The 15,804-nt window shown below is 41.5% G+C and overlaps 2 protein-coding genes across 2 annotated transcripts; both read left to right on the forward strand.

Annotated features, from left to right (window-relative positions):
- The first annotated feature begins 2,858 nt into the window (after window positions 1–2,858).
- PCDHB11 (protocadherin beta 11) lies at window positions 2,859–7,070 on the forward strand. The gene has a single exon (XM_031010858.3). It carries the CDS (start codon window positions 3,063–3,065, stop codon window positions 5,454–5,456), a length of 2,394 nt encoding a protein of 797 aa, XP_030866718.2. The 5' UTR covers window positions 2,859–3,062; the 3' UTR covers window positions 5,457–7,070.
- A 5,145-nt stretch (window positions 7,071–12,215) lies between these two features.
- Window positions 12,216–15,433, forward strand: PCDHB12 (protocadherin beta 12). Its single transcript, XM_055389228.2, has one exon. It carries the CDS (start codon window positions 12,216–12,218, stop codon window positions 14,601–14,603), a length of 2,388 nt encoding a protein of 795 aa, XP_055245203.2. The 3' UTR covers window positions 14,604–15,433.
- Window positions 15,434–15,804: the final 371 nt, after the last annotated feature.

Below are 15,804 nucleotides of genomic sequence, written 5' to 3' on the forward strand. Positions count from 1 at the left end.
GAAAAACTTTTTCCTGGTAATCTGAAAAGACCTTAATACAGGCATTTTATTTATTAATCTGGCCATGCAGGCATACCCTGTTAACATATAGACTCTTACTGTAAGTTCTGAGAAATTTTCTTGTTATGTTTTAGTAATAATTTATCCATTGAGTTTTCTACAGTCTCACTTTAACCAGAATCTCATTAAATATTGCACCTCCTGTGTTGATTTTCTGAGACTCTAAATTATAATTTTTTTCTTCTTTTCCATCTCTTGTTCTACTTATTAGACAATTTATTTAATCATCCAATCTCCATATTTAAGTTTTTCTTTTTGGATAGCAAATATTTATTTTTAAGAGCTCTTGGTTTTTCATAACATCCTATTACAAATTTGCAAATGTAAATCTTCTTTCATCTATAATTAATCTATTTATTCTTTAAAAATGCATTATATAGTAAGAGTTATTATTATACCTATTTTAAACTTGCAAGTGAATCAAAGGGAACTTAAGAATTTGCCTAAGGCTATATAGCTAGTAAGGGGCACTTAAGCCCTAAGCTATTCTTTGTCTTCCAGATATAAATACGTACTTGATAGGGTTACTGTTAACATCAACTAGGTAAATCCATATGAGGCACTAGAATAATGAACTTAGAATAAGTCAATAAGTGTTAGCTCTTATTACATTTTGTTTCTCTGGGGATACTAATCAGACATTTTAAAAGGCTTTCTTTTGTTTTCTGAATTATATCTATTCCCTCCTGTTGCTTTTTGTGCGTGGCGGTAGTATTACAGTTTTGGCCTTTCTATTTCATGTTATAGGCATTTTCTCAAATGTCTTGTTATCTTTGACTGTCTTATTATATATATGAATGATGACACAGCAAATGCTGACAGTCAACACTTCATGAGTATTGATGACAGGGCTTCACTCTAATGTAACCATGCTAGGATAGAGCTACTACCTTGGGAAACCCCCACATATCAGTACATGTAAGTCTTTATCTGCGCCTTTCATATTCCCCAGGATAGAATTCTACAATATTCAATGTTTTGGGTGCGATGGGGAAGATGTCAGGCATATATCTTGTGTCCTACAATCTGAGAGTATCATGGCTAGGAGTCTCACAATACAGAAGGCAGTGTTTTGCCTAATCTCCCTGTCTTTAGTTTCATACCTCCTACTTTCACTCAGCTCTGCCTGGGGTTTCCAAGACTGGAGATGGTATAATTTCTCCAGAATATAATCTAATTTCTCCAGAGTATAAGCTTTCCATTCTCTGGATCTCAGTTATTTTCTTGTCTCTGTATGATGGTGAAAAGACCAGAGAATTCAACTATCCTATATACATACTTTCAACTAATAACTTCTTTTTTAAGCCCTTACTTGACTTCAGCCTTCTTATACACCTGGTTCCTCCAAGTCTGGTACCTACTAGGATTATGTAGGGAAAACCCAGTAGTTTATTTTTAGTATCTCCAATGAAGGAACTTTATTTTAGACATTTCTTGGAACTATTGTCAATTGCTCTTTCATCTGCTTTCTATCATCAAATAATTTGTGTATTTACTTATGTATTCTTAGTCTTTGTGAATTCATACCTTTTATTACTTTTCTGTCATTTTAGAGAGGGGTTAAGAAGAAGGAAGAATAATTGTATAGTCAATCCACATACTATTCAATTTCTACTCTTCTGCACTGATAATTTTTCAACCATGTATCTAGTTCACATTTTTGTGAATGTAATTTGAAATTAGAATTTTTAAAAGCAGACTTCTTAGATGTCCTCCATTATTGAGAGTACTTTGAGATGTCTAATAGTGGATACCATTGGTAGTTTCCAAGCACCTATTCCAACTATCTCCCTCATTATGCCATGCACTTTGGCTAGGACTGAAACCACCTCAAGTTTAAGGGGCAATCTCTGCCTGGATTAAAACAAAGGGTCAAAGATGGAGTCTTTAGATTCTGGGACTATAATCTCTACCTTTAATCCTATATGTCTTGAGACACTGATTTCTTCAGTAACAGGCTGAAGTGCTCTCAGTTGTTCTAATCAGAATGAAGGCTAAGATTTTGTTCTATTATTGAGGAAGAAAATATGTCTCATTCTGTCTTCTTGAGCTGAAAAACAAAGCAGATAGCCATAGATGTTGCTGGAATAAATCTTGGGAAACTGAGGGAGGGCAGTCTTAGAAATAAGCCTGCTTTAAATGAAACTAACATGCTTGTGCTTGTGTATTTATTATTTTTTGAGAAGCTGGAACTAAATCAAGGATTCTCATAATGTGTTCTACTCCCAATATCTTACTTTACTTTCTAGCAGTTCACAATTCCTTGCTACCAAGGAAATCTATATAAATGCCTTCTTGTGCTTTCATAACTATCAAAGTATGTCCCATCTCATGGTTAATCCAGTTTCATATCCTCTGAGAGGACTTCTAAAATGACCCATGTATAGTTTGCCTTTTCATTACCACCTAAGGAAAGTCAAGTAGTGATAGAATTTTGTACAGCTTAAAAATATTATGGTTGTTTTATGTTTCCAATCTTCTCAGAAAGATTACAAACCACTGGGAGCCAGGAATCACATCTTGTATTTCTGTATTCACCACAACTAAGCACGTTTGGTTGTGTGGAGAAGGGGGAAAGATAAATGCTTTAAGATGAATATTAACAGCATATCAAACTAAAGAGAATATGAAATAATTATTACAGAACGTGCAATATATTTGTAATCACTTGAACACAATGAATAAAACAATATTTGTTTCCGGAGGACATATAAGTGAATGGAATTTAGGTAGCTTTCACCAAACTGTGAAAATCTATGGAGACACTTGGTGGCGCTGCAGGATAACATCGTGAAAAATATATTCACTGGATGGCGTTGTGAACACTGATATCCAGTGCACACAGAGAATCAGAAGACAGAAACAACAAGCCTTCAAGAGGGTGACCTGGAAACCATTCAACAGGGTTAAAATCCTTAGACCACAGAGGATTTGGTGGACAAGTTAGAGACGCGTTCCGCAGAGCTGAAGCCTTTCTTCAAGAAGCCTACAAGAAAGGAACTATGGAGAACGGAGGGACACGCACTCAGCAGATAAGGCAAGTCCTGCTTCTCTTTGTTTTGCTGGGAATGTCTCAGGCGGGCTCTGAAACCTGGAGCTTTTCCGTGGCAGAAGAAATGCAGAGCGGGAGTTTTGTAGGCAATCTGGCAAAGGACCTGGGGCTGAAGGTGAGAGAACTGTCCTCACGGGGGGCTCGGGTGGTCTCTAATGATAAGAAACAGCGTTTGCAGCTGGACATAAACACTGGGGATTTGCTCTTAAGTGAAACACTAGACAGGGAGGAGCTCTGCGGTTCCATCGAGCCTTGCGTGCTACATTTCCAGGTGTTAATGCAAAACCCCACGCAGTTTTTACAAATTGAGCTTCAGGTCAGCGATATAAATGATCACTCTCCCATCTTCTTGGAAAAACAAATGCTCCTAGAAATCCCAGAGAACAGTCCTGTTGGTGCTGTGTTCTTACTAGAAAGCGCGAAGGATTTAGATGTAGGAATCAATGCTGTAAAAAGCTACACAATAAGCCCCAACTCTCATTTTCACATTAAAATGAGAGTCATTCCAGACAATAGGAAATACCCCGAGTTAGTTCTGGACAAGTCGCTGGATTATGAAGAGCTCCCGGAGCTCAGTTTCATCCTCACTGCTCTGGATGGTGGGTCCCCTCCCAGGTCTGGAACTGCCTTGGTCAGGGTGGTGGTTGTGGACATTAATGACAACTCCCCTGAATTTGAGCAGGCTTTTTATGAGGTGAAGATTCGGGAGAATAGCATCCTTGGCTCGCTGATTTTGATTGTCTCAGCTTGGGATTTAGACTCTGGAACAAATGGTGAAATATGCTATACCTTATCCCATGCCTCAGAAGATATTCGCAAGACATTTGAAATTCATCAAAAGTCTGGAGAAATTACTTTAACAGCACCTCTGGATTTTGAAACGATTGAGTCATACTCAATAATCATTCAAGCCACAGATGGGGGAGGACTTTTTGGAAAATCTACAGTCATAATTCAGGTGATAGATGTAAATGACAATGCTCCTGAAATCACTGTGTCATCAATTACCAGTCCAATCCCAGAAAATACGCCAGAGACCGTGGTTATGGTTTTTAGTATCCAAGATATAGACTCTGGGGACAACGGAAGAATTGTTTGTTCCATTCCGGAAGACCTCCCATTCGTGCTAAAATCTTCAGTTGAGAATTACTACACGTTGGAAACAGAGAGACCACTGGACAGAGAGAGCACAGCCGAGTACAATATCACCATCACCGTCACTGACTTGGGGATACCCAGGCTGAAAACCGAGCACAACACAACTGTGTTGGTCTCTGACGTCAATGACAACGCCCCCACCTTCACCCAAACCTCCTACACCCTGTTCGTCCGCGAGAACAACAGCCCCGCCCTGCACATCGGCAGTGTCAGCGCCACAGACAGAGACTCAGGCACCAACGCCCAGGTCAACTACTCGCTACTCCCGCCCCAGGACCTGCACCTGCCCCTCGCCTCCCTGGTCTCCATCAACGCAGACAACGGCCACCTGTTCGCCCTCAGGTCGCTGGACTACGAGGCCCTACGGGAGTTCGAGTTTCGCGTGGGCGCCACAGACCGCGGCTCCCCGGCGCTGAGCAGCGAGGCGCTGGTGCGCGTGCTGGTGCTGGACGCCAACGACAACTCGCCCTTCGTGCTGTACCCGCTGCAGAACGGCTCCGCGCCCTGCACCGAGCTGGTGCCCCGGGCGGCCGAGCTGGGCTACCTGGTGACCAAGGTGGTGGCGGTGGACGGCGACTCGGGCCAGAACGCCTGGCTGTCGTACCAGCTGCTCAAGGCCACGGAGCCCGGGCTGTTCGGCGTGTGGGCGCACAATGGCGAGGTGCGCACCGCCAGGCTGCTGAACGAGCGCGACGCGGCCAAGCAGAGGCTGGTGGTGCTGGTCAAGGACAATGGCGAGCCTCCGCGCTCGGCCACCGCCACGCTGCACGTGCTCCTGGTGGACGGCTTCTCCCAGCCCTACCTGCCGCTCCCTGAGGCGGCACCGGCCCAGGCCCAGGCCGACTCGCTCACCGTCTACTTGGTGGTGGCGTTGGCCTCGGTGTCGTCGCTCTTCCTCTTCTCGGTACTCCTGTTCGTGGCGGTGCGGCTGTGCAGGAGGAGCAGGGCGGCCTCGGTGGGTCGCTGCTCGGTGCCTAAGGGCCCCTTTCCAGGGCATCTGGTGGACGTGAGCGGCACCGGGACCCTTTCCCAGAGCTACCAGTACGAGGTGTGTCTGACGGGAGGTTCCGAGACAAATGAATTCAAGTTCCTAAAACCGGTTATCCCTAATATCCAGGCAAAAGGTCTTGGGAAGAATAGTGAAGAAAACTCCACCTTTCGAAATAGCTTTGGATTTAATTTTTAGTAAGAATGCTATTTACATTTTCATGTACTTTTTTAGTTTTATGTAACCATATCAATATTATTTAGTCTTAAACTAGTTACGTTATTATGCAATACGAGTAATTGTATTTTTAATTTTTTCTTTTCTCCCCCAACTTTTTTTTTTTTTTTTTTGAGACCGAGTCTCGTTCTGTCGCCCTGGCTGGAGTGCAATGGTGTGATCTCAGCTCACTGCACCCTCCGCCTCTCGGGTTCAAGCAATTCTCCTGCATCAGCCTCCCGAGTAGCTGGCATTACAGGCGCCCACCACCACGCCCGGCTAAATTTTTTTTTTTTTTAATCTTTAGTAGAGACGGGGTTTCACCACGTTGGCCAGGCAGGTCTTAAACTCTTGACCTCATGTTCCACCCGCCACGGCCTCCCAAAGTGCTGGGATTACAGGTGTGAGCCACTGCGCCCGGCCTTTTCTTTTCTTTTCGTTTTTTTGATACAGAGTCTTAGTCACCCAGACTGGAGGTCAGTGGCAGGATCTCAGCTCACTGCAACCTCTGCCTCCTGGGCTCAAGAGACCAGCCCACCTCCGCCTCCAAGTAGCTGGGACTACAGGCGTGTGCCACCATGCCCGGCTACTTCTTGTATTTTTTGTAGAGATGGATCGTCACCATATTTCTTAGGCTGGTCTTTAACTTTTGAGCTCAAGGGATGCACTCCCCTCAGCCTCCCAAAGTGCTGGGATTACAGGCAGCCAGGCCTATTTTCAATTTTCAAGTATTGCATATCATTGTGAATAACATTGTAAATCCTTTTTATATTAAGTAACAGGTAGTTAATCCATTTCTAATGAATAATTTTAAGGTTTTAATCCTTTCCAAGTGTACAATAATTTACTGATTATTATTTCTTATTCTAGAAAACTGACTTTGATTTTTCTCTTAGGTTTTTTTGTTTTGTTTTGTTTTTTTGAGACGATGTTTCACTCTTGTCGCCCAGGCTGGAGTGCAATGGCGTGATCTCAGCTCACTGCAATCTCTGCCTCCCGGGTTCTCCTGCCTCAGCCTCCCGAGTAGCTGGGATTACAGGTGTACCACCACACCCAGCTAATTTTGCATTTTTAGTAGAGACGGGGTTTCACCATGTTGGTCAGGCTGGTCTCTAACTCTTGATATCAGTGATCCTTCCGCCTCAGCCTCCCAAAAAGCTGGGATTACAGGCGTGAGCCACCGTGCCCAGGCTCCCCTAGTATTTTTCACTGTCTGCATCCTATGATCCTAACCACCTGTGTATTGTAGTTTCTTCATGGGAGAAGTCATATCTGCCCTTCCAACCTTATTCTAACATTCTATTTATTCATTTAAAAAGCCACATCATCTAGTTCTAAATCACAGCATTTAAAGAGAAACATTTCATTATTAATGTGCTCATGGTAAATTAAATATTATTTTGTGATCAATATTATACTTCAATACTAACTTTGTGCTTGTATTATTTTCTTAAATACACTACACTTACTTGGCTAATATTTTTAATGCTTTTGTGTGTGTGTGTATATATATAGAGAGAGAGAGAGAGAGATCATGGCTTATAATCCAAACAAAATGTAATAAACTGCATGAAAATAAATAGGAATACTAAAACATTTTGATAATTTTGGGATGAGGATATTGGTGGACTGTTGGAAAGATATTCACTTTTCCTTTTATTTTGTAAATTTATTTCATTATTTTCAAATGTGAAAATCAAGATGAACTAAAGGTTGAAAGAAAAACAAGGCCTGGCTCAGTGGCTTGGCTGGGTGGGTTAGATCACACCTGTAATCTCAGCACTTTGGAAGGCTGAGGCGGGCGGGTCACCTGAGGTCGGGAGTTCAAGACCAGCCTGGCCAACACAGTGAAACCCCATCTAAACTAAAAAATACAAGAAGTAGCTGGGTGTGGTTGTGCGTGCCTATAATCCCAGCTACTCAGGAGGCTGAGACAGGAGAATCACTTGAACCCAGGAGGCAGAGGTTGCAGTGAGCCAAGATCTTGCCACTGCACTCCAGCCTGGGTGACAGAGCGATACTCCGTCTCAAAAAAAAAAAAAAAAAAAAGAAAAAGAAAAAGAAAAAAGAAAGAAAGAAAAGAAAAGAACAGAACAATATTTTCTTTAATTTCCAGTCCCCTTCTATTGAGTGGCTTCTTCTAGAATTACCTCAATACTTCTAAATGATATGTTTTTGCTGTTAAATCTTGCTACTTCATTTTACATTTTAATCACTTCTTGCTATGTATTTTTTTAAAAAGATTTAACTTTCTTTCCAACTAATGTAAACCAATATAAGCACTGCACATTCCCTTTCTCCTATTCTCCCAATAAAATTGTTACAGTTTTTTTTTTTTTTTGACAGAGTCTTACTCTGTCGCCCAGGTTGGAGTACAGTAGTGTGATCTCAGCTCACTGTAACCTCTGCTTCCCAGGTTCAAGTGATTCTCCTGCCTCAGCCTCCTGAATAGCTGGGATTACAGGCACCCACCACCACACCTGGCTAGTTTTGTAGCTTTAGTAGAGATGGGGTTTCACCATGTTGGCCAGGCTCATCTTGAACTCCTGACCCCAGCTGATCCTCCTGCCTCAGCCTCCCAAAGTGTTGAGATTACAGGCGTGAGCCACAGTGCCCAGCCTACAGTTTTTTTTAAGTTAAACTAATAGTGTCCATATTGCTAAGCTTTCTTCAAAATACACATTAGTGTAGTGTGATTAAATTTCCTTTCTTGAGAAACATTTTTCCTAGAACTGAAAATTGTTTTGTACTTACATAATTTTCCATTTACTAATATTAGTTTCTTTACATTCTCTAATTTGAATCTCTTTCTTCTCAAAATATTCAAATATATCAGATACCTGTCAATTATGTTTATTTCTTGGTGATCTTGCACCCAGATCTCTACTTCATTCATACTGGTTGCTCTATAGGCTGTCACCCTAGGACTTTAAAAAATATTTTTCTTTGTTGATCCTCTTTTATAAGATCCAGTACATTCTTCTTTCTTAGTTTACTCTCTTATTTTGTTGATGCACATCTCTCAGTACCTTCATAAAAATGGATACAGAGGAAGTAAAACTTTTTGAGAGCTTGCTTTGTTATTTTCTTTTTTTTTATTTGATTGATAGTTTGGGCATAACATTCTAGGTTGAAAATAATTTTCCCTCAGATTTCAAAAGCGCTGCTCCTTTTATTGCCTGCATATAGAATTGCTGTTCAGAAGACTGATTCCATTCTGATTCCTGTGTCTTTTTATGTGATTCCCCCCCTTTTTTTCTTTCTTTCTGTGAGCATTGAAAAAAATTCCCCTGGTCTTCTGAAAATACCTTAGTACTGGCTCTTTGTTGATTAATCTGGTTATATCGCTATGCCCTGTTCATGTTTATCTTTTTTTTTTTTTTTTTTTAAGATGATGTCTCACTGTGTTACCCAGGCTGGAGTGCAGTGGCTATTCATAGGCTCAATCACAGCACCCTGCAGGCTCTAACTCGAGAGCTACTTCTGCCTCAGCCTTGCAAGTCGCTGGGACTACAGGCATGTGCTAGACCCCTTGGCTAATGTTCAGACTATCAATTTTATTTCTGAGAAATTTTGGTTGGGTGTGGTGACTCACACCTGCAATCCCAGTACTTTGGGAAGCTGAGGCAGGATTATTTGAGGCCCCGAGTTTGAGACCACCCTGGGCAACATAGTGGGAACCTATCTCTACACAAAAACAATTTTTTAAAAGGAATTTCCTTGGTATGTTTTACTCATAATTTCTCCTCTGAGTTTTCTGGATTCTCACTTCAACGAAAATCTCAGTTAAATATTAGACCTCCTAGATTGACTCTATAAGACTACAAGCCATTTTTCCTTTCTTATTTTCTCTTTGCCTCTCATTCCATTTTTTGGACAATTTATTTAATCACTCAATGTTTTATGTATAAGTTTTTCTTTATGACTGAAAAATATTTACTTTTAAGAGTTGTTTTTGGTTCTCCGAATGTTTTTCATGGCATCCTGTCATAGATTTATAAATGTAATATTTTCTCTCATTTATAATTAATCTTTTCTTTAAAAATGCATTAGGCAGTATCATTATTATATATCCATTTTAAAAGTGAAAGTGAGTCTAAGGGGAGTTAAGAACTTGTCCAAGGTAATATAGCTAGTAAAAAGCACTGAAGTCCTAATCTAGTCTTCATCTTACAATAGGAATATGTACTTCATATAGTTACTATTTAGATTAAATGGATAAATACATACTTCATACAGTTACTATTTAGATTAAATGGATAAATGCATTATGAGGCACTTAGAACAATGAGTAGCATAGAGTAAATACTAAATAAGTATTAGCTTTTATTAGATTTTCTTTCTCTGGGAATATTAACCAGACATTTTCAAAGGCTTTCTTCTGCTTTCTATATTATTGTTCCTTTTTTTTTTCTTGATGATAGCGATGGTGGTAGTTTTGGTCTTTCTATGTTATGTTGCAGGCATTTCCTCAAATGCCTTGGCTATCTTCTTGTATTTTAGAAGGATGATATATCAAAATGCTGACAATCAACTCTATGAGCGAACAGTACCTGTTGATGGCAGGGCTTCATTCTAATATAACCATGCTAGGATAAGTCTATTACCTTATGAGATGCCAAATGTTAATATGTGTCTTCATTCGGGCTTTCATATTCTCCAGGTTAGAATTCTACAATATACACTATGGGGATAGACTAGGGGTCAGGCATACACTTTGTGTCCTACAGTCTAAGAGCATTGCATGAAAAGGAGGGATTAGAAGTCTCACCATGCAAAATGCAAAGGTTTGCTTACTCTCCCTATTTTCAGTTTGACACCTCACACTTGTGCTCAGCTGTGCCTAGATCCCCAAGACTAGAGAAAGTCCCATTAAATTTCTCCAGAGAATAAACTTTCTATTTTCTGGCTGTGAGTTATGTTTCCGTCTATGTAGGGTGATGAGAAGAACAGAGAATTCAATTATCCTCTACACATACTTCCAACTAATAACTTTTTTCCATCCTTTACTGACTTCAGTCTTCTTAAACATCTGGTTCCTCCAGATCTTGCGCTTAAAAGAGATTATGTTTCTTGTGAGTATCTTCAATGCAGGAACTTTACTTTAGGGGCATTTTTTGGAACTGCTAAGTTAATTGCTCTTCCACCTGCTTTCTGTCATAGAAAAATGTATGTTTTCACTTGTGTATTCTTAATCTTTGTTAGTTCCTACCATTTTAATTACTTTTCTGCCATTTTAGTGCATTTTTTTTAAAAAGAGAGGTTAATTGTGTGTGCTCAATTCATCTACTTTTCAAGTTTTACCCTTCTGTACCAATTACTATTTCAACCATGTATCCAGCTTACATTTTTAAGAATATTAATTGAATTTAACATTTTAAAATGCAGACTTGTTGGATTCTTCTCCCATCCATTCTTAGTGCACTTTAAGACTTTCTATAGTGAATATCACTGATGAGCCCTTAGCATCTGTTGCAAACAGTCTCCCTCATTATGTACCAATGAGGTACTTCGGCTAGGACTGAAACCTTCCCAAGCTTAAGAGGTGGTCCCAGACAGGATTAAAACACAGTAATGGCCAGAGACAGGTCTTTAGATTCTAGGACTAAAATCTCCAACTATAATTCTATACCTCTTGAAACAATGATTGCTTCAGTGGCAGACACATGATCTTACTTGGTCTAATCAGAGTGAAAGTTAGGTTTTTGTTCTATGTTTAGGGATAGACTCTTACTTTCTCTTCCTGGGCTGAAAGAGAAAACAGATAGCTACAGTTGTGGCTACAATAAATTTTGGGAACCTAAGGCAAGCCAGCTTTAGGAATAAGAGTCTGCTTTAAATTAAACTAACTTGCTCATGCTTGTGTACTTATGAATTTTTTTTGTAAATTATGAAAAACTGGACCTAAATGATGGGTTTACATAACATGTTCCACCCCAATCTCTTGCTTCATTTTCTGCCTGTTCACAATTCATTGCTATTAAGGAAATCTACAGAAGTGCCTTTTTATGCTGTTGTGATGACCTATATATGCCTCATCTCATGGTTAATCCAGTTTCATAACTTCAGAAAGGATTTCTGAGATGACCTTTCCTTTACCTTATCACGTAAGGAAAGCCAAGTAGTAATAGAATTTCATTCAGCTCAACAATCACTTATACCCTGCTTGTTTCAGGCTTACAATTGTCTCAGAAACACTATGAATTCCTGGGAGCCAGGGATCACATCTTGTATCTGTGTTTACCACAACTGAGCACATTTGGTTGTGAGAAGAGTGGGGAAAGACACTGAATAAATGCTTTAAAACAAAATCATCATCACAAACTATAAAGAATATAAAACGATTATTATGGAAGATAAAATATATTTTTAATTACTTCAACAGAAGGAATTATTTAAACGCAATATTTATTTGCTTCTGGAGGACATTTATGTAAATAAAATTTAGGTAGTGTTCATCAAACTGTGAAAATCTGTGGAGACGCGTGGTGGCGCTGCAGGATAATATCAAGAAAAAAATTACCCTGGAGGATGTTGTAGACCCTGTTATCCAGTACACGCGGAGAACTGGGAAGACAGAAAGAACAATCCTTTAAGGGAGAACCTAGAAGCCATTCAACAAGGTTAAAATCTTTAGGCTTCCGAGGATTTGGTAGACAGATCAGAGGCACGTTTCCCACAACTGCGAAGAGGCGCTGAGGCAATTCTGCAAGAAGATTTTGGGGTTTTGGAAAAGAAGCTATGGAAAACGGAGGGGCAGGCACTCTGCAGATAAGGCAAGTCCTGCTTTTCTTTGTTTTGCTGGGAATGTCTCAGGCGGGCTCTGAAACTGGGAACTTTTTGGTGATGGAGGAATTGCAGAGCGGGAGCTTTGTAGGAAATTTGGCAAAGACCCTGGGACTCGAGGTGAGTGAGCTGTCTTCGCGGGGGGCTCGGGTGGTTTCTAATGATAACAAAGAGTGTTTGCAGCTGGACAGAAACACTGGGGATTTGCTCCTGAGCGAAATGCTAGACAGGGAGGAGCTCTGTGGCTCCAATGAGCCTTGTGTGCTGTATTTCCAAGTGTTAATGAAAAACCCCACGCAGTTTTTACAAATTGAGCTCCAGGTCAGGGATATAAATGATCACTCTCCCGTCTTCTTGGAAAAAGAAATGCTCTTAGAAATCCCAGAGAACAGTCCTGTTGGTGCTGTGTTCTTGCTTGAAAGTGCAAAGGATTTAGATGTAGGAATCAATGCTGTAAAAAGCTACACAGTAAATCCGAACTCTCATTTCCACGTTAAAATAAGAGTCAATCCAGACAATAGGAAATACCCTGAGTTAGTTCTGGACAAGGCGCTGGATTATGAAGAGCTCCCGGAGCTCAGTTTCATCCTCACTGCTCTGGATGGCGGGTCCCCTCCCAGGTCTGGAACTGCCTTGGTCAGGGTGGTGGTTGTAGATATTAATGACAACTCCCCTGAGTTTGAGCAGGCTTTTTACGAGGTGAAGATTCTGGAGAATAGCATCCTTGGCTCCCTGGTTGTGACCGTCTCAGCCTCAGATTTAGACTCTGGAACAAACAGTGAAATATCCTATACCTTTTCCCATGCCTCAGAAGATATTCGCAAGACATTTGAAATTAATCAAAAGTCTGGAGACATTACTTTAACAGCACCTTTGGATTTTGAAGCAATTGAGTCATACTCAATAATCATTCAAGCCACAGATGGGGGAGGACTTTTTGGAAAATCTACAGTCAGAATTCAGGTGATGGATGTAAATGACAATGCTCCTGAAATCACTGTGTCATCAATTACCAGTCCAATCCCAGAAAACACTCCAGAGACCGTGGTTATGGTTTTCAGGATACGAGACAGAGACTCTGGGGACAACGGAAAAATGGTTTGTTCTATCCCGGAAGACATCCCATTCGTGCTAAAATCTTCGGTAAATAATTACTACACTTTGGAAACAGAGAGACCGCTGGACAGAGAGAGCAGAGCCGAGTACAACATTACCATCACCGTCACCGACCTGGGGACCCCCAGGCTAAAAACCGAGCACAACATAACCGTGCTGGTCTCCGACGTCAATGACAATGCCCCCGCCTTCACCCAAACTTCCTACACCCTGTTCGTCCGCGAGAACAACAGCCCCGCCCTGCACATCGGCAGCATCAGCGCCACAGACAGAGACTCAGGCACCAACGCCCAGGTCACCTACTCGCTGCTGCCATCCCAGGACCCGCACCTGCCCCTCGCCTCCCTGGTCTCCATCAACGCGGACAACGGCCACCTGTTCGCCCTCAGGTCGCTGGACTACGAGGCCCTGCAGGGGTTCGAGTTCCGCGTGGGCGCCACAGACCGCGGCTCCCCGGCGCTGAGCAGCGAGGCGCTGGTGCGCGTGCTGGTGCTGGACGCCAACGACAACTCGCCCTTCGTGCTGTACCCGCTGCAGAACGGCTCCGCGCCCTGCACCGAGCTGGTGCCCCGGGCGGCCGAGCCGGGCTATCTGGTGACCAAGGTGGTGGCGGTGGACGGCGACTCGGGCCAGAACGCCTGGCTGTCGTACCAGCTGCTCAAGGCCACGGAACCCGGGCTATTCGGCATGTGGGCGCACAATGGCGAGGTGCGCACCGCCAGGCTGCTGAGCGAGCGCGACGCGGCCAAGCAGAGGCTGGTGGTGCTGGTCAAGGACAATGGCGAGCCTCCGCGCTCGGCCACCGCCACGCTGCACGTGCTCCTGGTGGACGGCTTCTCCCAGCCCTACCTGCCGCTCCCTGAGGCGGCCCCGGCCCAGGCCCAGGCCGACTCGCTCACTGTCTACCTGGTCGTGGCGTTGGCCTCGGTGTCGTCGCTCTTCCTCTTCTCGGTGCTCCTGTTCGTGGCGGTACGGCTGTGCAGGAGGAGCAGGGCGGCCTCGGTGGGTCGCTGCTCGGTGCCCGAGGGCCCCTTTCCAGGACATCTGGTGGACGTGAGTGGCACCGGGACCCTGTCCCAGAGCTACCAGTATGAGGTGTGTGTGACTGGAGGCTCCAGGTCAAATGAGTTCAAATTTCTGAAACCGATTATCCCCAACTTCCTACCCCAGAGCACAGGTAGTGAAGTCGAAGAAAATCCCCCATTTCAGAATAATTTGGGTTTCTGATAAAGAATGAAAAATAAATCCTGTGTTTATGAATACATTTATAATTAGGAACTTATCGTGAGGTGCCTGTAAAGTAGTATTTTTGATCACTTCAAATACATACTCTTCAAGTCAAGAAATAAATTTCTTTACATAGAAAAGGATACAAATTTAGTACCAAGAACACTTCACAAAGCAGGAAATGTGCATGTGTAATGTTTTATGTCAAACAATTATGCTTAATATAAAGTCTATTAAGTGGTAAGTCTTGTTTGAGATATTTTAAATTGCTTTCCGTTGTTTTCAATATTTACTGTGACTTTCATTTTCTGAGTTGATTAGAATGCTGTTCGAGTATACCTACCCTAGTTTCAGAACCATAGATTGTAGTGTACCTTTTTAAACTTTATTTTAAAAAAAAAGTGGTTTTATGAATCATACACTATTTTCACACTTTTAATCTCAGAAGAAACATATGTGGCATGGTATTTTAGTAATGACCAAATAGACAGCCTTAGAGATTCAGTAAGTTCACTAAGGTCCACTAACTAATAAGTGACAAAACTGAGCATCCATCCTAGATCTGCCTGACTCTGAGTCAGTGACTTTGCTCCCATTCCATACAGTTTTCGTCATTGGATATCACCTGGCAAGTTTCTGCCTAACTAAAGAGAAGAAAAGTTTTTATCGTATTCATACTACTGTTCAATCTTTATTTAGAAATAATCTTTATCTATGTTTTCATTTTCTTATAAACCAGTAATCTTGCTTTTCTGGGTAAATTTTCCGCTATTATTACTAATGCTCTGATCTGTCCAAATCTTAAGTAAAAAACAAAATTGAAAGAGCAACCTGTGCCTTCTCATTGTCTCCTGAACATATAACTTTCATTTCACAGAAAAGATTAATGGTCCTGATTAGGAATAGTACATAATTTTGATTGCATTATTAGTTAATTATTTTCTTTACATTGTAGTATATTTCCAGAGTCACCCATGCTTACATTTGTAATATATTTTCCTGATTTGAGAGTTTGTTTTTAGCAGTTTTTCTTACCTATACTGCACTGCTGAATCAGGAAAATTTAAGAAAAAGAATAGATTTAAATGTGTAATATCAAAGAGAAATATAGATGATCATTAAATTTTTAGAAATTTTGGGGAGTTAAGGAGAAGCATTGTTTGTTAAAAATATATAACCGATTCTTATTTTTAAAATAGGT

The sequence above is a fragment of the Gorilla gorilla genome, chromosome 4, assembly GCF_029281585.2.
Source record: "Gorilla gorilla gorilla isolate KB3781 chromosome 4, NHGRI_mGorGor1-v2.1_pri, whole genome shotgun sequence".
Classification (NCBI taxonomy): domain Eukaryota; kingdom Metazoa; phylum Chordata; class Mammalia; order Primates; family Hominidae; genus Gorilla; species Gorilla gorilla.